Here is a 24,861-nt window from a genome sequence, read left to right on the forward strand (position 1 = left end):
ACCGTTTCAAGTTGAAAACTTCCACATTTCAGGCTCTGTTGATCCAGGAAGTCGTCAGAGAACAGAGAACTTTCAGAAGAAGTCGGCATGAGGAGTTTATTCGGACATTCCATTGTTAATGGACATTTTGTAATGAAAGAACGTGCGGGCAGAGTCGCGTGTCGGGCTGGACCCGACCGCGGGGGATTGCGACAGGAAAAACACCTCCGTTGGAAACCTTAACGGGCAAGTTGGAACATGCCCAAGCTGTTAAACAATTTCTCAGTTACTCACTTGTTGAAAGCCATCAAAAGCCACCTGAATTTTACAAATGGTTTTCAACACGGAGGTGTTTTTCCTGTCATGGCGCACACAGATCTGCCGAGTCGTCACGGAAACGACTCGGCGAATTTGCGCGCACATCTTTCATTAAAAAATGTCCTTCAACAGTGGAATGTCCGCATAAAGTCCTCATGCCGGCCTCTTCTGAATCTTCTCTGTTCTCTCACGACGTCCTGGGTGAATTAAGCCTTAAAGTAGGATGTTTTCAGGTCGAAACAGGCCGACGACGGCGCCTGGAAGCGCTGCACGACGTCCTGCTCTGTGGGAAGTCCTTACACCGACAGAAACACCCCATAATCTCTCATCAGCCGTTAAACTTTTCACCGAAAACCAACTTAATTTCTCGAATAGTGTCCACTCGGATGTTCCTCACAGGTCCAGAAAAAATGTTGATAAAGCAACGTGCGCCGTCTCGAGCAGCGTGTGAAACAAAGGAATTCAGCCGAGAGGGCGGGACCACACCTCACTCAAGGCCTGCCCACAGGGAAATGACGTCACCGACACGCGTGAAAAAACTCACGCATGCGCACGAGGGTTCAAGCATGATTGGTGTAATCGCACATCATTCAAATCCATATAGTTAAAAAAAAATAAATAAAGGGGTCGGTTTATTATCTAATAGACCACGTATTTGCTAAAAGTGATGACGGACTTAACAAACAGAATTTTCAGTTTTCAAATTGCCTTTTTTTTTAACATGATAAAAATGACATATTTACAAATATACATTTATTTGTAAATTATTTCTCAGTTTCAGTAACTGTGTGTGTGTGTGTGTGTGTGTGTGTGTGTGTGTGTGTGTGTGTGTGTGTGTGTGTGTGTGTGTGTGTGTGTGTGTGTGTGTGTGTGTGTGTGTGTGTGAGAGAGAGAGAAATTTGCACCACAGATAGTTATTAGGGCATGGAAGACTCTACTGAATTTTGGAGGTGATCCGGATTGGCGGACGTTATAAATCTCTGATTGCTCTTGTTATATCATTTTTTTGATGGAATTCTTTGTCAGCTAACATTACTCATGTTATTTCACACACATCAAACTCTGTCTTTGGGAGGAATTTACTTCAAACTATCTTCATGCAAACATATGTTACGTGCTGAATCTGTGTTTTATGGTTTCTTCTGTTACATGGGCATGAAATACTCATATGAATTAAAATATAAATATTTTACATGCCTGTAGAAGTCAGATATTGATGTGAAAAAAGTTTGTGTGTCGTTTTGCACGACACTTAAGTTGTGAGTATCCCAAAAATACTGACGTCAGCATTGGATGGAAAAATCTGTTTTATTGTTTCCCATTTATAGAAGTGAATAAGAATTTATTTTAAACCCAAATCAATGTTCGTGAGAACTAAGTTACATGGTGACTTAGTGAACAGTAGATGCAGCTGTACTATCACTATTAGTTGTTATAAAAGCACAAATTGCTCGTCAAATATTAAAGCCCTGGTTCCACCGAATAATGAACGATGAATAATGAGCCACATAGCATTTTTTTTTTGGTACGAGTCCAGTTATTCAACAAACGTGGGAGAATAGTGGCTTTGAGAGGCAGAATATTCGGCTAACGAGGCCCAACTCTGAGCATGGCGCTAATTTCAAGAAGTTCAACATTTAGCAACAACCGTGTGGGGTTTGTGTACGAGGTACTACGAGAAGAAACAAGGATATTAGAGGTATGTTTGTGGTGAGGACGAGGCTGTTAAAAGGCCATTATCTGAGCATCTGGTGGCTACTTCGTCATGACAATCCCACATGCCTTGTGCGCTGAACACTGTATATAAAATAATTATTTTGTAGCGAAGTAATCATTTTCTGCCAGAGTTTGGATGTTGAAAACACCTCTAATCACTTCTGGAATCACAGAGGATCGTTTCATCTGGACCCTTTTTTCCTCTTTCTCCCGTGTGCTCCATGAGGTGGAGAACGTATTTGGAACAGCCTAAAAGGTCAATATTTGTAATGTTCATATTGTAATAGCTTGGTAAAACAGTTGCATGTTCATTTCGTCTTTAAGCAGCTGTAAAAGTATGTTTATGATAGATTTAACATCTTGTTATAACGGATCAGACTCAAATGAGCATTTATGCAGAATGCGAGCGTGCAAAAGCGTGATTTTTGCAGACAGTAATGGACGAACACAAAGTTAAAAGTTGGATCACAGTGTCAAAATGACAAAATGTAAAGCCGTGGAAGAAATAAAGCCAGCGAGAAGAAGCGCAGAGGTGACTGTCCCCGATGCTGTTATCATTCGGTTGGACTGAGACTTAAGATAAATGTAGAGAAAGAACAGTAACAGTCCAATTTCAATATGTGATTTCATCAAATAGTAGTAACACCATATTCTAATCCATGTCACAGATTGTGGATTGTAGTTTTGTCATCTTGCCAATATGGGAAAATAGAGTCTTTTCACACAACTCCTATCGTGACGATGTGAGTTGTGTGAGAAGACTCCTTTCTGGGGTGGAAAAATTGACCTTACCCAACAAAAAAATGTAATTTTTTGGAATTTTGTTTTGGTGGGTAAATAGATCTGAAAATGCAGCAGAATGCATCTGAAATTTAAAATTTTTCTGGGCGAGAAGGCCCAGACCCCCGTCAGGGGCTTCGGGCCTTCTGCCCTTACCAAAAACTTTCAGATTTTTTTTTTCCATGGCTCACCTTTGTCACTGAGTATAGATTTATGCAAAGGTTTTGTGATATTTTCAGAATGTGAATAAGAAGTAGATGCAAATTGGCAATGTTTCCATTGACATTTTGTTTTCTGGCAACTGTCATTGTAGTCACTCTCACGAGAACTAATTCCAGTAGTAATGTCGACAGAAATATTTCTGTATGTAGGTTTTTTTAATCCAATCTTGCTGTCTCCAATAACATTTAACAAGCTCCCCGTGTTTTTCTTCACTCACACGTACTGTGTGTGACCTCTATCACAGAAAAAGTGTTTCCATTGCAGTTTTTATAATAAGGCTTTTTTTATCACCTAAAAACCCACCTCATGTGAGTGCAAAAAAAATTTTATTTTTTTATTTTATTTTTTTTAATGCACACGTTTTCAGTTCTCTGTTTTTTTGGGGGGGGGGCGGCGAATGGAAACCCGCCTCCTGTGCTGAGTCTCTGAGCCTGCTTTCTCCCCTTAATGTTAACATTTTGTTGCTGGGTTAAAGTTACTGTGCATCAGTCTTTATTTACTGTCTCTACTGTTCACGCTGGTCCTTTGAGGTGAGGATTGTGTCAGAATGGTAAGAGACACTATCTAAAAATTTATTATTATCATTATAATTAATTATTATTATTATGATGATGATGTAGTCGAACCTTTGTTCTCTTTTCTAGCCCCTCTGATCACCACACTGATCTGGACACACCATCTCAACAGCAAACCAGAATTTCAGCCTCGTGTGCCACAAGGGAGCTTGATGAGCTCATGGCCTCTTTGTCTGACTTTAAGGTATAAAACGTCCTCCATGAAAACACAGAACACAAGGTCTTTATTGTTTCAGCCCCCCCTTCCTTGCTCTACCCGTCTATAGTCGTGTCATATTCTGAAAAATTCCCTGCCTTCTTCCTTTAGTCTCTCTTACTGTTACCGTCTCTTTTGTCTGTCCTCTAGCCCAGTTCTGTGGGCTCTGTTCTAGACCCTGCAGGAGCACCTTCCAGCTCGCCTCATCATCCAGTCTCTTCCTGTACCACTGCAGTGTCTTCCCCCTGCTTTATTCAGCCTTACCCATCTGCCTCTGACTGTCCTCTCTTCCCTTTGCCTGCTGTTCTAGAGCTACACATAGATGAGGATGGGGGAGAAGGTGGTGTATCAGTGCCCCATCCAGCTGTTTCCCCTCTCCACAGTCCAGTGTCTTCACTCTCTCCAGGCAGCGACTCAGACATGGACTGTGTCACATATGTATCAGCCAGCATGCTGTCATCCCAGCCCAAATGCCTGCCAGTCTTCTCTCAGTCCACTCCCCCCAACACCAGCCTACTAAGAAATAGCCCAAGTCCTTCCAATACCACCACCCCCTCACTGAGCTCAGTTAACACCATTCAAGACCGCAAGCCCTCCAGCTCCCCTAGTCTGTCTGTGGAGCGGGCTTCACCCTCAGCTGCAGTTGGTAAAATCTCTTGTAGCCCTGATACTATGAGCAAGGAGTCTGTTTCCATTCATAACTTGGATGTTCAATTTACTGCATCACTTCCTACCAAAGACCTGACCCCTCCAGCCTCTGTCTCCTCACCGTTCCCTGCTGACGTGTCGATAACACCAACCCATGTGCTGCTTCCCTCAAAAACATCTTCGCCCTCTCCAGTCTCCTCTGTGAAGGTACCTTCTCCCGTGGTCTTTACTAGCCCTACCATCACCACCAGACACTTACTGGAGCCCGCGCCCACTGCTCAGAGAGCCAGCCCCCTCAAGTGGCAGTGCTCTCCTGTGGTACAGCCATCCTTGGATGAAGAATTAGATGAGTTACTCGCAATGGGTTTTGCACAGAACAATACTGCAGCTCATGAGGGGCAACATCAGCTGCAGAGTGACACAGACCCTCTCTGCAAGGTGCATGAAGTACAGGAAGCTCTCATCCTGCCAGTGGACAGAAGCAGGCTGCAGCCCGATACTTTCAACACCAACACTGTCACAGATGAGTCTGTGGATGGAGGCATGGATGGGAATGGGGATCTTTTAGACTGGGCTGATGAGGAGCTGTCCATGTCCCTTCATGATGGACTGGATGGATCCATGACCCCTTACACAGAGAGGCCTTACACAGACGGCAGCATGACCCCGCTGACAGAGGCCAGCTGGATGGACGAGTCAATGACGCCATCTTCATGCCCCGGGACCCCTGACGTAGCTTTAGACCTGCCCCTGCTGCAGCCTCCAAACATAGACAGAGTCTCAGCATCTGGACATGTATGCATCTCAACCTCCGGGCTGCGTGACACTTTGCTTGTGAGACTTGTGTGTTTTGCAGTCAGCTAGTTTCTGCTTCTCTAGTCTCTGATAATATTGATCATAGAGAGTTTCTATCATCTGTGTTAACAGCTGAAATGAAACCATAATTACCTTTGCCACAGGTTACGTATGTTTCACTCATATCTCAGCTGCTGAGCATGATTACCGTATTTTCTGTAGTATAAGTCACATCTGTCAAAAAATGTCTCTTGAAGAGGGAGAAAAAACATAAGTTGCACCAGCATATAAGTCATCCTTTTTTCTGTATTATCAACTATTTAATGCAGAATTTTTGAGTTATGTCGTTTTATTATTGGCATTTATTCTGTTATAATTGGAGTTTTTATTGAGTGCCTTTATTCCTGGAAAGGGCTAATTATTATCTATTATTAACAAATGCATGCATTTTTTGATATATAAGCCACAGGGCCTCCAAAACTAGTACAAAAAAAATAAAAAAAATGTATTTTTTATTTATATATATATATATATATATATATATATATATATATATATATATATATATATATATATATATATATATATATATATACACATACACACACACAGTTGTATGTAAATGTTTGAGCACCCCTGATGATTTCCATGATTTTCGTTTTATAACAACCTGCTTAAAATCACACCACAGTTTTTCAATAATATTCAGGTCTGGGGACTGAGATGGCCATTCAGAATGTTGTACTTGTTCCTCTGCATGAATGCCTTAGTAGATTTTGAGCAGTATTTAAGGTCGTTGTCGTGTTGAAAGATCCAGCCCAGTGCAACTTCAACTTTGTCACTGATCCATGAACATTGTTCTCAAGAATACACTGATATTGACTGGAATCCATGTGACCCTCAACTTTAACAAGATTCGCAGTACCTGCCCTGGCCACACAGCCCCACAGCATGATGGAACCACGTCCAAATTTTACTGTAGGTAGCAAGTGTTTTTCTTGGAATGCTGTGTTCTTTTCAGTCATGCATACCACCCCTTGTTATGTCCAAATAACTCAATTTTAGTTTCATCAGTCCACAGCACCTTATTCCAAAATGAGGCTGGCTTGTCCAAATGTGCTTGAACATACCTGAAGTGATTTTGTTTGTGGCGTGTACACAGAAAAGGCTTCCTCTGCATTACAGCGTCATACAGCATCTCTTTGTGCAAAGTGCGCTGTATCGTTGAATGATGCACAGAGACACTATCTGCAGCAAGATCATGTTGTAGGTCTTTGGAGCAGGTCTGTGGGTTGACTATGACTGTTCTCACTATCCTTCGCTTCAGCTTATCTGAGATTTTTCTTGTCCTGCCACTTCGGGCCGTAAATAGTACTGTGCCTGTGGTTTTCCATTTCCTCACTATGTTCCTCAGAGTGGAAACTGACAGCTGAAATCTCTGAGATAGCTTTTTGTATCCTTCCCTTAAAGCGTGATGTTGAACAATCTTTGTTTTCAGGTCATTCGAGAGTTGTTTAGAGGCTCCCATGTTGCCACTCATTAGAAGAGATGCAAAGAGGGGAAACATTTGCAAATGGCCACCTTAGCTACCCTTTCTTATGATTGGATTCACCTGTGTAAGGGCGTCAAGGGTCAGTGAGCTGACCAAACCAATTTTGTGTTCCAATAATTAGTGCTAAATGTATTCAAATCAATAAAATGACAAGGGTGCCCAAATTTATGCACCTGCCTAATTTTGTATGAATAATTATTGCACACTTTCTGTAAATACTACAACCCCTGGCAATAATTATGGAATCACCGGCCTCGGAGGATGTTCATTCAGTTGTTTAATTTTGTAGAAAAAAGGCAGATCACAGACATGACACAAAACTAAAGTCATTTCAAATGGCAACTTCCTGGCTTTAAGAAACACTATAAGAAATCAGGAAAAATAATTGTGGCAGTCAGTAACGGTTACTTTTTTAGACCAAACAGAGGGAAAAAAATATGGACTCACTCAGTTCTGAGGAATAAATTATGGCATCACCCTGTAAATTTTCATCCCCAAAACTAACACCTGCATCAAATCAGATCTGCTCGTTAGTCTGCATCTAAAAAGGAGTGATCAAACCTTGGAGAGCTGTTGCACCAAGTGGACTGACATGAATCATGGCTCCAACATGAGAGATGTCAATTGAAACAAAGGAGAGGATTATCAAACTCTTAAAAGAGGGTAAATCATCACGCAATGTTGCAAAAGATGTTGGTTGTTCACAGTCAGCTGTGTCTAAACTCTGGACCAAATACAAACAACATGGGAAGGTTGTTAAAGGCAAACATACTGGTAGACCAAGGAAGACATCAAAACGTCAAGACAGAAAACTTAAAGCAATATGTCTCAAAAATCGAAAACGCACAACAAAACAAATGGGTGGAAACTGGAGTCAACGTCTGTGACCGAACTGTAAGAAACCGCCTAAAGGAAATGGGATTTACATACAGAAAAGCTAAACGAAAGCCATCATTAACACCTAAACAGAAAAAAACAAGGTTACAATGGGCTAAGGAAAAGCAATCATGGACTGTGGATGACTGGATGAAAGTCATATTCAGTGATGAATCTCGAATCTGCATTGGGCAAGGTGATGATGCTGGAACTTTTGTTTGGTGCCGTTCCAATGAGATTTATAAAGATGACTTCCTGAAGAGAACATGTAAATTTCCACACTCAGTGATGATATGGGGCTGCATGTCAGGTAAAGGCACTGGGGAGATGGCTGTCATTACATCATCAATAAATGCACAAGTTTACATTGATATTTTGGACACTTTTCTTATCCCATCAATTGAAAGGATGTTTGGGGATGATGAAATCATTTTTCACGATGATAATGCATCTTGCCATAGAGCAAAAACTGTGAAAACATTCCTTGCAAAAAGATACATAGGGTCAATGTCATGGCCTGCAAATAGTCCGGCTCTTAATCAAATTGAAAATCTTTGGTGGAAGTTGAAGAAAATGGTCCATGACAAGGCTCCAACCTGCAAAGCTGATCTGGCAACAGCAATCAGAGAAGGTTGGAGCCAGATTGAAGAAGAGTACTGTTTGTCACTCATTAAGTCCATGCCTCAGAGACTGCAAGCTGTTATAAAAGCCAGAGGTGGTGCAACAAAATACTAGTGATGTGTTGGAGCGTTCTTTTGTTTTTCATGATTCCATAAGTTTTTCCTCAGAATTGAGTGATTCCATATTTTTTTCCCTCTGCTTGTTCTAAAAAAGTAACCGTTACTGACTGCCACAATTATTTTTCCTGATTTCTTATAGTTTTTCTCAAAGCCAGAAAGTTGCCATTTGAAATGACTTTAGTTTTGTGTCATGTCTGTGATCTGCTTTTTTTCTACAAAATTAAACAACTGAATGAACATCCTCCGAGGCCGGTGATTCCATAATTTTTGCCAGGGGTTGTAGAAACTTCATTTCACTTCTCAAATATCAGTGTGTTCATCTGCTATATGATATATTTAACTGAAATTTCTGATCCAGACAACCAATGATTTATAAAGGAAAATCATGAAAATTATCAGGGGTGCCCAAACCTTTGCATACAACTGTATATATGATAGATACACTTCAGAAAATATGGTATTCATAAATAATCAGCAGTAGATTCATAGAAACGCGCTGAACCTGCAGCATGGTATTGACACAAAACGTACCCCCCCTTTAATAATCAATGTTTTGTCATGCCTTGTTCACACGGCAAGATAATTATGCTGATTTTGATCTTCCTCTTTCAACAATCTTAAGGATGCCCTGAATATCACGATGGCGCTAAAGATAATCTTATCAGATATTCCTGCCACGTGCGGTGTGTTAAGAGTGCTCTAGTCTGCTTGGAAGGACGTCAGGAGCACTCAGACCAAACATCATGGATATTCCACATGTTGGATCATCTTGGCCCAATATCGCAGCGTGTGTGGTGTCCTCTGACCACAAACAAGCACGCAGCCTGCTGAATATGACGTGGAGCCAATCAGAAAGCGAAGTGACAGATGCACGGAGCGGATTCCAAAATCAAAATGGCCGCACTGTCTCCACTCCTTTTACCAACGCCTTTTCTTTTTGTATGATTTTTTTTTTTCTTTGTTAGAAATAGGTCTCACTGTCGCCGCCCACGTGGGCGTTGAAATCCCCCAGGAGAACAATGGAGTCCCTAGTCGGAGCGCTATCTAGTACCCCTCCCAGGGACTCCAGGAAGGTCGGGTACTCTGCACTGCCGCAGAATACCCGACAGTGAGAGACCTGTCCCCGACCCGAAGACGTAGGGCGCGACCCTCTCGTTCACCGGAGTGAACTCCAACACTTGGCGACTGAGCTGTGGAGCAATAAGCAATGCGACCCCAGCTCTCTGCCTCGCCCCGTGGGCGACGCCAGAAAAATGAAGCATCCAGCCTCTCTCCAGGAGTTTGGTACCCACCCAGAGTGGGACCCTGGCTCCGCCATACTGGGCGACGTCTCGGTCCTTGATCTTTTACTGGTCATGGAGGTTCTGAACAGTGAGACAGTGAGACCTGGAGGGGGGTGATCGGGAAGCACGGCCTCCTTGATCTGAACTCGAGTGGTGTTCAGTTGTTGGTCTTCTGTGCTAGTCACAGTTTGTCCATCACGAACACCATGTTCGAGCACAAGGGTGTCCATAAGTGCACGTGGCACCAGGACACCCTGAGCCGGAGGTCAATGATCGACTTTGTAGTCGTATCATCTGACCTTCGGCCACGTGTCTCCGACACTCGAGTGAAGAGAGGGGCAGAGCTGTCGACTGATCACCACCTGGTGGTGAGTTGGATCCGCTGGGAGGGTAGGAAGCCGGTCAGACCTGGCAGGCCCAAATGTATCGTGAGGGTCTGCCGGGAACGACTGGCGGAACCCTCTATCGGCGAGGTCTTCAACTCCCACCTCCGGGAGAGCTTCTCCCAGATCCCGGGGGAGGTTGGAGACATGGAGTCCGAGTGGACCATGTTCTCCACCTCCATTGTCAATGCGGCTGCTCGTAGCTGTGGTCGCAAGGTCTCTGGTGCCTGTCGCGGCGGCAATCCCCGAACCTGGTCGTGGACACCGGAAGTAAGGGATGCCGTCAAGCTGAAGAAGGAGTCCTACTTATCTTTGTTGGTAGGTGGGATGCCAGAGACAGCTGACAGGTACCGGCAGGCCAAGCGTGCCACAGCCCGTGCGGTTGCAGAGGCAAAAACTCGGGTCTGGGAGGAGTTTGGGGAGGCTATGGAGGAGGACTATCGGTCGGCCTCGAAGAGATTCTGGCAAACCGTCCGACGCCTCGGGAGGCAGAAGCACCTCTCCACCAGCACTGTTTACGGTGCGGGTGGGGAGCTGTTGACCCTGACTGGGGATGTTGTCGGGTGGTGGAAGGAGTACTTCGAGGATCTCCTCAATCCCATCGTCACATCTTCCGAAGAGGAAGCAGAGACTAGGGACTCAGAGGTGGACTCATCCATTACCCATTCCGAAGTCACCGAGGTGGTTAGAAAGCTCCTCGGTGGCAAGGCCCCTGGGGTGGATGAAGTCCGTCCTGAGGACCTTAAGTCTCTGGATGTTGTGGGGCTGTCTTGGCTGACACGCCTCTGCAACATCGCATGGCGATCGGGGATAGTGCCTCTGGATTGGCAGACCGGGGTGGTGGTCCCTCTGTTTAAGAATGGGGACCGGAGGGTGTGTTCTGACTATAGGGGTATCACACTCCTCTGCCTCCCCGGTAAGGTCTATTCCAGAGTACTGGAGAGGAGAATTCGACCGATGGTTGAACCTCAGATTCAGGAGGAGCAGTGTGGTTTTCGTCCTGGTCGCGGCACACTGGACCAGCTCTACACTCTCCATCGGGTGCTCGAGGCTTCATGGGAGTTCGCCCAGCCAGTCCACATGTGTTTTGTGGATCTAAAGAAGGCGTTCGACCGTGTCCCTCGGGGCACCCTGTGGGAGTGTTCCGGGAGTACAGGGTCCGGGGTCCTTTCCTAAGGGCTATCTGGTCCCTGTATGACCGCAGCAGGAGCTTGGTTCGCATTGCCAGTAGTCAAACCTGTTTCCAGTGCACGTTGGCCTCCGCCAGGGCTGCCCTTTGTCACTGGTTCTGTTCATTATTTTTATGGACAGAATTTCTAGGTGCAGCCAGGGTGTAGAGGGGGTCTGGTTTGGGAACCACAGAATCTTGTCTCTGCTGTTTGCGGACAATGTGGTTCTGTTGGCTTCGTCAAATCAGGACCTTCAGCGTGCACTGGGGCGGTTTCCAGCCGAGTGTGAAGCGTCTGGGATGAAAATCAGCACCTCCAAATCCGAGGCCATTGTTTTCGACCAGAAAAAGGTTCCTTTGCCCTCTTCAGGTCGGTGGAGTGTCCTTGCCTCAAGTGGAGGAGTTTAAGTATCTCAGGGTCTTGTTCACGAGTGAGGGACGGATGGAGCGTGAGATCGATAGACGGATCGGTGCAGCATCTGCAGTGATGCTGTCGCTGTATCAGACCGTCGTGGTGAAGAGAGAGCTGAGTAGGGGAGCAAAGCTGTCGATTTGGCCTCTCTTCATTGGCTTCCTGTTAATTCTAGAATAGAATTTAAAATTCTTCTTCTTACTTATAAGGTTTTGAATAATCAGGTCCCATCTTATCTTAGGGACCTCGTAGTACCATATCACCCCAATAGAGCGCTTCGCTCTCAGACTGCAGGCTTACTTGTAGTTCCTAGGGTTTGTAAGAGTAGAATGGGAGGCAGAGCCTTCAGCTTTCAGGCTCCTCTCCTGTGGAACCAGCTCCCAATTCAGATCAGGGAGACAGACACCCTCCCTACTTTTAAGATTAGGCTTAAAATTTTCCTTTTTGCTAAAGCTTATAGTTAGGGCTGGATCAGGTGACCCTGAACCATCCCTTAGTTATGCTGCTATAGACGTAGACTGCTGGGGGGTTCCCATGATGCACTGTTTCTTTCTCTTTTTGCTCTGTATGCACCACTCTGCATTTAATCATTAGTGATCGATCTCTGCTCCCCTCCACAGCATGTCTTTTTCCTGGTTCTCTCCCTCAGCCCCAACCAGTCCCAGCAGAAGACTGCCCCTCCCTGAGCCTGGTTCTGCTGGAGGTTTCTTCCTGTTAAAAGGGAGTTTTTCCTTCCCACTGTAGCCAAGTGCTTGCTCACAGGGGGTCGTTTTGACCGTTGGGGTTTTACATAATTATTGTATGGCCTTGCCTTACAATATAAAGCGCCTTGGCGCAACTGTTTGTTGTGATTTGGCGCTATATAAAAAAATTGATTGATTGATTGATTTACCGATCGATCTACGTTCCGATCCTCACCTATGGTCATGAGATTTGGCTCATGACCGAAAGAACGAGATCGCGAGTACAAGCGGCCGAGATGAGTTTCCTCCGCAGGGTGGCTGGGCGCTCCCTTAGAGATAGGGTAAGGAGCTCGGTCACTCGGGAGGAGCTCGGAGTCGAGCCGCTGCTCCTCCACGTCGAAAGGAGTCAGTTGATGTGGCTCGGGCATCTTTTCCGGATGCCCCCTGGATGCCTCGCTGGAGAGGTGTTCCGGGCACGTCCCACTGGGAGGAGGCCCCGGGGAAGACCCAGGACACGCTGGAGGGACTACATCTCTCGGCTGGCTTGGGAACACCTTGGGGTTCCCCCGGAAGAGCTGGGGGAGATGTGTGTGGATCGGTAGGTTTGGGCGGCTTTGCTTGAGCTGCTGCCCCTGCAACCCGACGCCGGATAAAGCGGAAGAAAATGGATGGATGGATGTTAGAAATAGTCCACAAGCTATCTCTGTTGCTTCTTTCTCGTCCACCATGTTTGTTTACTCTGACGTCATGTTTAATCCCTAGAGGATTTGCGAGATTTCCTGTCTGACCGGGGAATTCGCCCTATTGAGATATCCCATAATCCCTTGCACGCCAGAGTCGCTGTAGTCAGACGATGATTGCAAGTGAACATTATACTACTAAAATGTAATTTTTTATGCTTTTCATCACATTAATAAGAGACTACTGCATGAAACTCTGAAAACTTGCTAAAACAAATACGAGGTCTGTGAGAAAAGTAACGGACCTTTTTATTTTTTTCAAAAACTATATGGATTTGAATCACGTGCGATTACATCAGACAAGCTTGAACCCTCGTGGGCATGCAAGAGTTTTTTCACGCCTGTCGGTTACGTCATTCGCCTGTGGGCTGGCTTTGAGTGAGGAGTGGTCCACCCCTCCCGTCGGAATCTCTTTGTCTGAGAATTTCCTGAGACTGATGCCTTGCTTGATCAAACTTTTTTCAAAAACTGAGGCACATCGAAGTGGACACCATTCGAGAAATTCAGCTGGTTTTCTGTGAAAGTTTTAACGGCTGATGAGAGATTATGGACTCTTGCTGTCGCTTTAAGGACTTCCCACGGAGCGGGACGTCGCGACGCGCCCTGAGCCGCTGCTGTCTGCCTGTTTTGAGCTGAAAGCTTCCAAATTTAAGCCTCTGTTGACCCAGGAATTTCATAGCCTTAAGAGTGTGCATATCATGAATGCTTGGTCTTGTTGGATTTCTGAGAATCTGCTGAATCTACTGGTACCTTGTTTACCATGTAACAATAAGAAATATACTCAAAACCTGGATTAATCTTTTTAGTCACATAGCATTACTATTATTTGGAACACTACTGTATATAAAATGTATGAAATTCACTTTGCATTTATTAAATTCCACGCAGGTTAAATGCATACATACTCATGCATTGGTACCATATTCTACTTCTACCTCATTGTCTTATTTTATTGTATTGTTAAAAGTACTACTATTATTGCTTATCCTTGCACACGCTGTTTTCCTCTACTCGCACCCATCTTGTGTGTTTTTTTTAAGAGCTGACGTAACGTGAATTTCTCCACTGTGAGATCAATAAAGTCTTATCTTAAATGTAGCAGACACAGATTATTTGAAATACGAGGTCTGTGATAAAACTAATATACCTTTTTATTTTTTTTCAAAAACTATATGGATTTGAATCACGTGCGATTACATCAGACAACTTTGAACCCTCGTGCACATGCGTGAGTTTTTTCACGCCTGTCGGTTACGTCATTCACCTGTGGGCTGGCTTTGAGTGAGGAGTGGTCCACCCCTCCCGTCGGAATCTCTGTCTGACAACTTCCTGAGAGACTGGCGCTTTGCTTGATCAAAATTTTTTCAAAAACTGTGAGGCACATTGAAGTGGACACCATTCGAGAAATTCAGCTGGTTTTCTGTGAAAATTTTAACGGCTGATGAGAGATTATGGAGTCTTACTGTCGCTTTAAGGACTGCCCACGGAGCGGGACGTCGCGACGCGCCTTGAGCCGCCCTTGTCTGCCTGTTTCGAGCTGAAAACTTCCAAATTTAAGCCTCTGTTGACCCAGGATATCGTGAGAGAACAGAGAACTTTCAGAAGAGGTCGGGATCAGCAGTTTATCCGGACATTCCACTGTTAAAGGAGATTTTGTAATGAAAGAAAGTGCGGACAGGTCCGCGCATCGGGACGCAGCCAGCGCCGCGCTTCGCCACAGAAAAAACACCTCCGTTGGAAGCCTTAAGGACAAGTTGGAACATGTCCAGCTGTTAACCAATTTCTCAGATACTCACTCAACTGAAAGCCATCAAAAGCCGCCTGGTTTTTACAAATGGTTATCAACACGGAGGTGTTTTTCCTGTCCCGACGCGCGGACCCGTCTGCACGTCTTTCATTAATAAAGTCTGCTTTAACAGTGGAATGTCCGGATAAACTGCTGATCCCGACCTCTTCTGAAAGTTCTCTGTTCTCTCACGACATCCTGGGTCAACAGAGGCTTAAATTTGGAAGTTTTCAGCTCGAAACAGGCAGACGAGGGCGGCTCAAGGCGCGTCGCGACGTCCCGCTCCGTGGGCAGTCCTTAAAGCGACAGTAAGACTCCATAATCTCTCATCAGCCGTTAAAATTTTCACAGAAAACCAGCTGAATTTCTCGAATGGTGTCCACTTCAATGTGCCTCACAGTTTTTGAAAAAATTTTGATCAAGCAAAGCGCCAGTCTCTCAGGAAGTTGTCAGACAGAGATTCCGACGGGAGGGGTGGACCACTCCTCACTCAAAGCCAGCCCACAGGTGAATGACGTAACCGACAGGCGTGAAAAAACTCACGCATGTGCACGAGGGTTCAAAGTTGTCTGATGTAATCGCACGTGATTCAAATCCATATAGTTTTTGAAAAAAATAAAAAGGTATATTAGTTTTATCACAGACCTCGTATTTCAAATAATCTGTGTCTGCTACATTTAAGATAAGACTTTATTGATCTCACAGTGGAGAAATTCACGTTACGTCAGCTCTTAAAAAAAACACACAAGATGGGTGCGAGTAGAGGAAAACAGCGTGTGCAAGGATAAGCAATAATAGTAGTACTTTTAACAATACAATAAAATAAGACAATGAGGTAGAAGTAGAATATGGTACCAATGCATGAGTATGTATGCATTTAACCTGCGTGGAATTTAATAAATGCAAAGTGAATTTCATACATTTTATATACAGTAGTGTTCCAAATAATAGTAATGCTATGTGACTAAAAAGATTAATCCAGGTTTTGAGTATATTTCTTATTGTTACATGGTAAACAAGGTACCAGTAGATTCAGTAGATTCTCAGAAATCCAACAAGACCAAGCATTCATGATATGCACACTCTTAAGGCTATGAAATTGGGCTATTAGTACAAAAAAGTAGAAAAGGGAGTGTTCACAATAATAGTAGTGTGGCATTCAGTCAGTGAGTTCGTCAGTTTTGTGGAACAAACAGGTGTGAATCAGGTGTCCCCTATGTAAGGATGAAGCCAGCGACTGTTGAACATGTGTTTCTCTTTGAAAGCCTGAGGAAAATGGGATGTTCAAGACAGAAGAACAGTGTAGTTTGATTAAAAAGTTGATTGGAGAGGGGAAAACCTATATGCAGGTGCAGAAAATTATGGGCTGTTCATCTACAATGATCTCCAATGCTTTAAAATGGACAAACAAACCAGAGACGTGTGGAAGAAAATGGAAAACAACCATCAAAATGGATAGAAGAATAACCAGAATGGCAAAGGCTCACCCATTGATCAGCTCCAGGATGATCAAAGACAGTCTGGAGTTACCTGTAAGTGCTGTGACAGTTAGAAGACGCCTGTGTGAAGCTAATTTATTTGCAAGAATCCCCTGCAAAGTCCCTCTGTTAAATAAAAGACATGTGCAGAAGAGGTTACAATTTGCCAAAGAACACATCAACTGGCCTATAGAGAAATGGAGGAATATTTTGTGGACTGATGAGAGTAAAATTGTTCTTTTTTGGTCCAAGGGCCACAGACAGTTTGTGAGACAACCCCCAAACTCTGAATTAAAGCCACAGTTCACAGTGAAGACAGTGAAGCATGGTGGTGCAAGCATCATGATATGGGCATGTTTCTCCTACTATGCTGTTGGGCCTATATATTGCTTACCGGGTATCATGGATCAGTTTGGATATGTCAAAATACTTGAAGAGGTCATGTTGCCTTATGCTGAAGAGGACATGCCCTTGAAATGGGTGTTTCAACAAGACAATGACCCCAAGCACACTAGTAAACGAGCAAAATCTTGTTTCCAAACCAACAAAATGAATGCCTCGCAGATGTGAAGAAATTATGAAAACTGTGGTTATACAACTAATTACTAGTTTCGTGATTCACAGGATTGCTAAAAAAGCAGTTTGAACATAATAGTTTTGAGTTTGTAGTGTCAACAGCAGATGCTACTATTATTGTGAATACCCCCTTTTCTACTTTTTTTTAATAATAGCCCAATTTCATAGCCTTAAGAGTGTGCATATCATGAATGCTTGGTCTTGATGGATTTGTGAGAATCTACTGAATCTACTGTTACCTTGTTTCCCATGTAACAATAAGAAATATACTCAATCTGAATTAATCTTTTTTAGTCACATAGCACTACTATTATTCTGAACACTACTGTATATTACTCTGGAACAAACTGGACAAACCGTGATGTCAAGGACAATAATCGGGACGTTAGCGCAAACTTCACATTCCCGCAGAATGACATCAACAGGAAGCGATCGCGGCTCACAGCAATTCCCATTGAAAATAACGGAGAAACAACCTGAGCTTCTCACATGTTTACATAAAGCAAACACAATAGTAACATCTAAAAACCCAGATAATATTTTCACCAGAGTTTTAGGCACATTATACAAAGAGTTTTGTGTTGCGATGTTAATGCTGTTGTCCGTGTGCGGCGGTTAAAGTTCAACCTGATCATAGCGTCTCAGTGCACTTCTCAGTGTTCCTGACATTTCACAGAGCGGCAGACTCTTCAAAGTTTTGTGAGATTCTGTGGGATTTGGAACCTTAATAGGGCAAATGTTTGTGTGAGAAATCTTCATGTGTGGTGTGTTTTCTTTACCGTGTACACACTGTACAACCAAAACTGTTAGATCTATGATGTTTTATCTCCATGTGTGTGGTCTCTCAGGTATTTGAAACCTACAGACAATTTTAAATCTTGCCGTGTGAGCGCTTAATACGGTCTGAGAAAATAGATGATCAGACAGAGGCTAGTAAGAAGAGAAGCAAGCTGGAACTCAGCTTTTTAATACTTGAGCATTTGTGGTTTTACTGCACGTCAAGGGGTCATATTGTGGAAAATCTTGTTTCCATTCACACATTATAAAGCTGATTGTGGCTTCAGCATCCCAGAGAGTTTCTTTGCGAATATCAGAGCAAGCGTAAGTACAGTGGAGTCAGTCAGCCGACGCAGCTGCAAAATGTTCGTAATTTACTCTAAACTCCATGTGCACGTTGGCATCTATGTTTTTTCCAACTTTATTTTTTAACTTTTTAAAATTGAACCCAACATATAGCACAGAACAATTTAAACATTAATTCACTTTACAAAAATTGCTACATGTCAGTACCCCCCCCCCACCCACCTCCTCCCTATAAGGGCCAAATAGACACCCATCGCAAAAAAAAAAAAACATCCATTCTAATCATCCTCCAAAACGTATGCAATATTCCGTGAGTCGATATATTGTAAAAAAAAAAAAAAAAAAAAAAAAAAAAAAAAGGATCCCAGGTGTTATGGAAAGTTTTAACAGAGCCATTAATTGAAAACCTCAGCTTCTCTAATTTAAGGTTGTAAAGTACTTCACGAACCCAGCGGGCATGTGAAGGGGCATGGGGCAATTTCCAATTCAAAAGAATCAGCCTCCGTCGCAAGAAGCGTAGTGAACGCCAGGGCCCGTTTAAGTGCTTTTGGCAGGCCTGAAATAGGGGGAAAACCAAAGATTGCTGAAATGGAATTGGGGGTAATGGTGCAGTGATAGGCCCTACTCAGCACATCAAAAACGTATGTCCAAAATGGTCCCAGCTTGGAACATAGCCAAAACATATGTGTGATTTGCTGGTGTCATATTGCATTTGTCACAAGTATCGCTAACAGAGTGAAACATTTTTGCTAATCTCGCCTTCGTATAATGAACCCTAAAAAAGACCTTGCATTGAATCAATCTATGACGGGAACAAATAGATGTTGCATGAATAAGAGACAAAGCAGATTTCCACTGTTGCTCATTAAGTGTAATATTAAGGCTTTCTTCTCATGCATTCTTGATTGCGTTGAGGGACGCTGAAGATGCTGACCAGATTGACTTATATAAAACCGAGATACATCCTTTAGCTATTGGATCTGTAGAGAGTAGGGCTTCTAATAAGGTTTCTGGAGGACGGTTCGGAAAATGTGGGAATATTTTTTTTTAACAAAGGCCCTGATCTGAAAAAAACGGAAAAAAAGACTATTTGGGAGGTTATAAGTAGTAGACAGTTGTTCGAATGATGAAAATATATTGCCTATGTATAAGTCATTCACTGAATTTATACCATTACCGTGCCAGGCCCGATGCTGGATCAGTTCTAGATGGTTCAAAGACACAATTTCTGTATACAGAAGTTAGAACAGAGTGGCCTACAAGCTCAAATTGTTTCCTTAATTGGTTCCAGATTTTTAAGGTGGTCAACACTACCGGACAGCCAACCAACCGCGAGAGTGGAAGTGGAAGTTGAGAACACAAAATCGAGCGCAAATAAAATGGGCATGAGCTCTTCTCCAAATGTACCCAACCAGGCACTTGATCTTTCTCATCGCACATCCAAAAAAAAAGCTTCTGCACATTGGCTGCCCAGTAGTAATATCTAAAAATGGGCAAGGCAAAACCCCCTTTGTCCCTTGGAGACTGCAAAACCGACTTTCGAATTCTGGCTGGCTTGCCTCCCCAGAGAAAGGCTGAAATCAGTCTATCCAACGTATCAAAAAAAGATTTATTAAGAAGAATAGGAAGGTGCTGAAATAAATAAAGAAATCTTGGGAGGGTCACCATCTTGACCAAATTTATACGACCCACAAGTGAGAGCGGCAGAGACAACCAGCATGTGAAGTCTCGCTCAGTCTTGTCAATCAAAGGGACAAAGTTAGTACGAAACAGATCGGAAAGAGAAACAGAAATTTGGATCCCCAAGTATCGAAAGCCACTGATTGACCATCGAAATGGGACTATGGTGGGAGAGATGGCTTTAGCAGAATCATTAATAAGGAACAACTCACTTTTTTGATAATTGAGTTTATAGCCTGATACTCTACTATATGCATTTAAAATGTTCAAAATTGTGGGAAAAGAGGTAGCAGGATCCGAAACATAAAGGAGAAGGTCATCCGCATATAAAGAAACCTTATGAACAGTACCTAGCCAATTTATACCCTTAAATTTGGCTTCTGAACGTAACCAGAGAGCTAAAGGTTCAATTACTAAAATAAATAACAAGGGGGGAAGTGGACAACCCTGCCTTGTACCGCGGCCTAGAGGAAAATAAGGTGATAAAGTGTCATTCGTCCGAACTGAAGCCTTTGGGGAGGAGTACAACAACTTAACCCAGTCCACAAAAGCCCCGCCGAGCCCAAATCTGGCCAATACATTGTACAGGAACCTCCATTCGACCCTGTCGAAGGCCTTTTCAGCGTCAAGGGACACAATAAACTCTGATGTTACAGAGTCAGGAGAAGTTATAATATTAAAAAGACGTCTAGTATTAGATGATGTTTGGCGACCTGGCATGAAGCCTGTCTGATCCAGTCCGATAATGTCCGGCAGCACATGTAGTCGAGTGGCAAGAATCTTGGAAAGGATTTTTAAATCTACATTTAAAAGCGAGATAGGCCTATAACTGCCGCAAAGCAGGGGGTCTTTGTCCTTCTTAAGAATCAGAGAAATGGTGGCCTCAGACAGAGTGTCTGGAAGATGGCCAAGAGCAAACGCTTCATTATACATATCCTTTAAAGTGGGACTGAGTAAAGTGGAAAAGGCCTTATAGTATTCGGTAGAAAAACCGTCGGGTCAAGGGGACTTGCCGCTCTGAAGTGCAGCAATAGCCCCCTGGACCTCCCCCACTGTGATGGGGGCTCCCAGACCTTCCACCGCCTCATTGCTAATGCAAGGGAAATCAGTGTTATCTAATATATCATCAGGAGAATACAGAGCATCCGAAGTATAAAGAGTTGCATAAAACTCTGCAGAGGTATTGTTTATCTCCACCGGATCTGTCAGGGTTTCGCCTGAGTTAGACTTTATTGCTGGAATCAGTCGAGAGGAAGCCTCAACCCTAGCTTGATGTGAAAGATGAGTTTTCCAGCCTTGTCACCAGATTCATAAAAGCACTGTCTGGACTTTAATAGTAAGGTTCTAACCTTTGTGGTGGAGGCGAGATCAAACTCTTACTGCAAAGAGACACGTTTATTATAAAGTATAGGATTCACGTTAATGGCATATTGATCATCAACCTTTTAGAAATCCCTAAGAAGACCAATAATATGGGAAGCTTCAACATTCTTTCTATTAGAAATAAAGGAATTTAGTTGTCCCCTAAAGGAAATTAGTTGTCCCCTTATATAGGTGGTGGCCAAGTGGTTAATGCACTTGGTTTCAGTTCAGAAGGTTCCGGGTTCAAATCCCACCCCTGCCACATTTCTCCATGTAATGTGGAGTTGCGTCAGGAAGGGCATCCGACGTAAAACTTGTGCCAATTCAACATGCAGATCCACCTTGGATTTGCTGTGGCGACCCCAAGTGCAAACAAGGGAGCAGCCGAAGGGACTTAACAGTTGTCCCCTTATATAAGCCTTTGATGCCTCCCAAAGAATACCTTTGCTAGTACCAGGTAAATCGTTCAGTTCAAAAAATAATGAGATCTGAGATTGTATATATTCTTTATAATGTTCCTCTGCTAAAAGGACTGAATTGAACCTTCATATTTTCAGTGGACTGTGTCGAATAAACAGCACCAGGTCAAGAGAAATCGGAGCATGGTCTGAAATTGCTATACTGTGATAGTCAGCCGTAACAATTTTTGAAAGTAGCCTAACATCCAAAAGAAAAAAAATCTATACGGGAGTATGTGCGGTGAACATGTGGGGAAAAAAAAGAAAACGCTCTGCCTCCTGGGAATTTATGTCTCCAAGGATCTGTAAGGCCATACTGTAGTGAAAGCGTGAGCAAGGTTTTTGCCGAGCGAGTCAGTGGGACACTTTTAGTAGATGAATGATCCAGCACCGGGTCCTGCACAAAGTTGAAATCACCTCCCATAATTATATAATGGTTTTGAATTTCTGGAAAAGACACAAAGTTTTGTGACAAATGCACTATTGTCCCAGTTGGGACCATAAACACATACAAAGAGAATGGGTATGTCCAGAAGCGATCCAGAAACAATCACGTATAGGGTTGGGTATCGGTTGAGTTTTATCCGATACCGGTGCCTACTCTGTATTTTTTAAACGATACCGGTGCTTAAACGGTTCTCGAACCGGTACTTTAAAAAAAATGAACTGCACACACTTTGTCAAAAAAAAAAACAATACCCTTTTATTCCTAAATAAAATTGAAACATAATATTAAGTTGCTGTAAATCTTTAAACAATATAAATAAAACATATGATAATAATAAATAAATATAAAATAAAATGTCCATAATATCAAATAGAACAATAACCCGAACAATCACTTTAATATAAATATAACACAAATATGGAACAAAATATTATCTGTGATGTGCAACGCCACATTAGCAGGGCTGGGAGTGGGACTTTCTTCAATTTGCCCTGCAGCTCCTGCTGCCGAAGTGCTGGGCCGTGAAACGTTGCGCAGTTTATCAAACACCATGCATTGTTCAGCTTTGAAATAAACTCCGTGACTGGCCAGATGCTTCATCAAATTTGATGTGTTACCTCCCTTACATGCAATTGTTTTATGACATCTGTGGCATGTCGCAGAGTCGTTGCCCTTGGGTGTGAAATGAAGCCAAACTTTGGAGCATTTCGCCTTCGACATTTTTATTGATCCTCTCGCTATCAGTTCTCATCAACTAATGCGGCGCTGACGTCACGCAGGTTGACGCCGGAACACCGTGGTCGGTCGCCCCCTTTCGGCTCATGAAAAAAAAAACGTCAGGCACCGAAATTTTCATTCTTATTCGGTCTTGTTACTACCATTTACGTCGGAACCGGTGCTCTATTGGCACCGCGTTTCGGTACCCAGCCCTAATCACGTATCTTCCATTTGGATCTGAAAAAGATCTATTTGTTGTAAAAGGAATGCCTTTTCTGATAATAATAGCAGCGCCTCTTGCTTTAGTATTAGACGTAGAATGGGAAACCTCCCCAACCCAATTCTTTTTAAGCCGTACAACATCCTTATTAAGCATGTGTCTCCTGAATGAAATATATATCCCCTTTAAGCTGATTCAGGTGAGCCATAACTCGCCCCAATTTTGTAGCACTCCCCATCCCCTTCACATTCCAAGATACAAATCTAACCATACTGTATATGGGTCATACATCAGCAATGAGGTTTTATTAACACTAACTGGATGAACACAGTTGAAATCCTGGGCAACAGAAATTAACAAGGTAGATGAAAAAGGAACAAAAGGAGGGAAAAAAAAACAAAAAACACACAAGAAAAAAAAAAAAGAAGAACCCATGGCCTAACAAGAACCCCCAAATATGTTTAAGAACAAAAGTGTCCATTGCACAAAGGTGTCCAAAACACCAACCTAAGGACTTCCATCTTTGGTCCATGGTCCCAAACTCCCATATCGTAAGGTGCTATATTTATGAGCATTCCACCATTACAATAAAAATTCAAGTAGAATCAGGATATAGAAGTCTATATAATGTAAATGTAAACGTAATGTAAATGTAAACTTAAACTGAAAAATAACTCAAAATACATTAGTAAATTAACCTGTAAACGTTGTCAGTATTTGTAAACAAAATAACACTGCAAACAAAACAAGTCGTATACATACATAAAAATGTAAAGGTGTAAAAAAAAAAAAATGACAGTTTTAACTACTAATAATCATTAGTTGCATCCCAAACCATGCACGAATGGAAATAAAATAAGTCATTGTAAGCACATAGTGAAAATAAAAAATAAAAAGTAGAAGAAAAAAGTAAATAATAAAATAAATAAATAAATCTGAAAAGTGACAAAGGAACTTAGGAGAGAACAAGAAATACAAAAAAACAAAAAAGAACGAAAAGGACCATCGAAAAATGTTAGCTCTGGCACAGTTAGCCAGCATGGTCATTAGTTGTTAGCTTAATATATTAGCATGTTCATGGAGATCAGCAAGAAGCTAAATAAATCGGTTTATTACCGGCTATGTCTTGTTGCGTTGTTCCCATGAATCAGCGAAGTCCGTGGCTTCTTTCACCGAAGGTAAAAACTTCCTCTTACCATCATCAATCACAACGAACAGTTTGGCCGGGTACCGTAAGGCAGGCTTGAGGCCCATATCGTAAAGCCTCTTCATGATGCCTCGGTACGGTGTACGCTGCTCCAAAACCTCTGGGCTGTAGTCCTCCACGATATGGACAGGAACATCCTTGTATTTCAGCTTAACACAAAGTTTTCAGGACCCACGCACCACCATTTCCAGAATGTTAAAACTGTGGAAGCAGATCACAACAGGTCGTGGCCTAGCCGATGGGCCAGGTTTAGTAGCTAACATGCGATGAGCCCTGTCCAGCTCCAGGAGAGATGGCAAAATGTCGGTGCCAAGCATATCAAACAGCAGCCGAGAAAAAAGACAGTTGGCACAGAACCTTCAGTGTTTTCTGGCAGGCCAATTATACGAATGTTGTTCCTACGGCTTCGGCTTTCCAGATCCACCAGCTTAGCCTTCAGCTTAGCGTTCTCCGCGGCCATAGCAGCGACAGTAGCCTGAATGCTCGTCAGCTCAGAGCTATTGTCATTTGCAAAAACCTCCAAACTGGAAATACATTGTATGTGATCAGTGACCGTTGACTCAACGGTGTCCAGTTTGGCCTCGTACCTGGCGTAGGTGTCCCTTATTTCTGTCAAAAGTTCGCTCTTGTGCTCCGCTAGCTTCATGGTTAGCAAGGCCGTAATCGTGCTAGTTAGGCTAGCGGAATCTTCGCGTTCCTGGTCTTCTTTCTCGTTCCTGGTCTTCTTTCTCGTTCCTGTTCCTCCTCGACATTTTCAAATGTATCACATGCAAAACGGTC

At 43.1% G+C, this 24,861-nt stretch overlaps 1 protein-coding gene across 1 annotated transcript in view; it reads left to right on the top strand.

The window, feature by feature from the left end:
- pxnb (paxillin b) overlaps positions 1-24,861 on the top strand; it is a 144,949-nt gene that overhangs the window by 99,251 nt on the left and 20,837 nt on the right. The window contains exon 6 of the mRNA XM_034169711.1: positions 3,660-3,774. Coding sequence (XP_034025602.1) covers positions 3,660-3,774 — 115 coding nt within the window. The remainder of the gene's footprint in view (positions 1-3,659; positions 3,775-24,861) is intronic.

Source organism: Thalassophryne amazonica, chromosome 5 (assembly GCF_902500255.1).
Source record: "Thalassophryne amazonica chromosome 5, fThaAma1.1, whole genome shotgun sequence".
NCBI lineage: Eukaryota > Metazoa > Chordata > Actinopteri > Batrachoidiformes > Batrachoididae > Thalassophryne > Thalassophryne amazonica.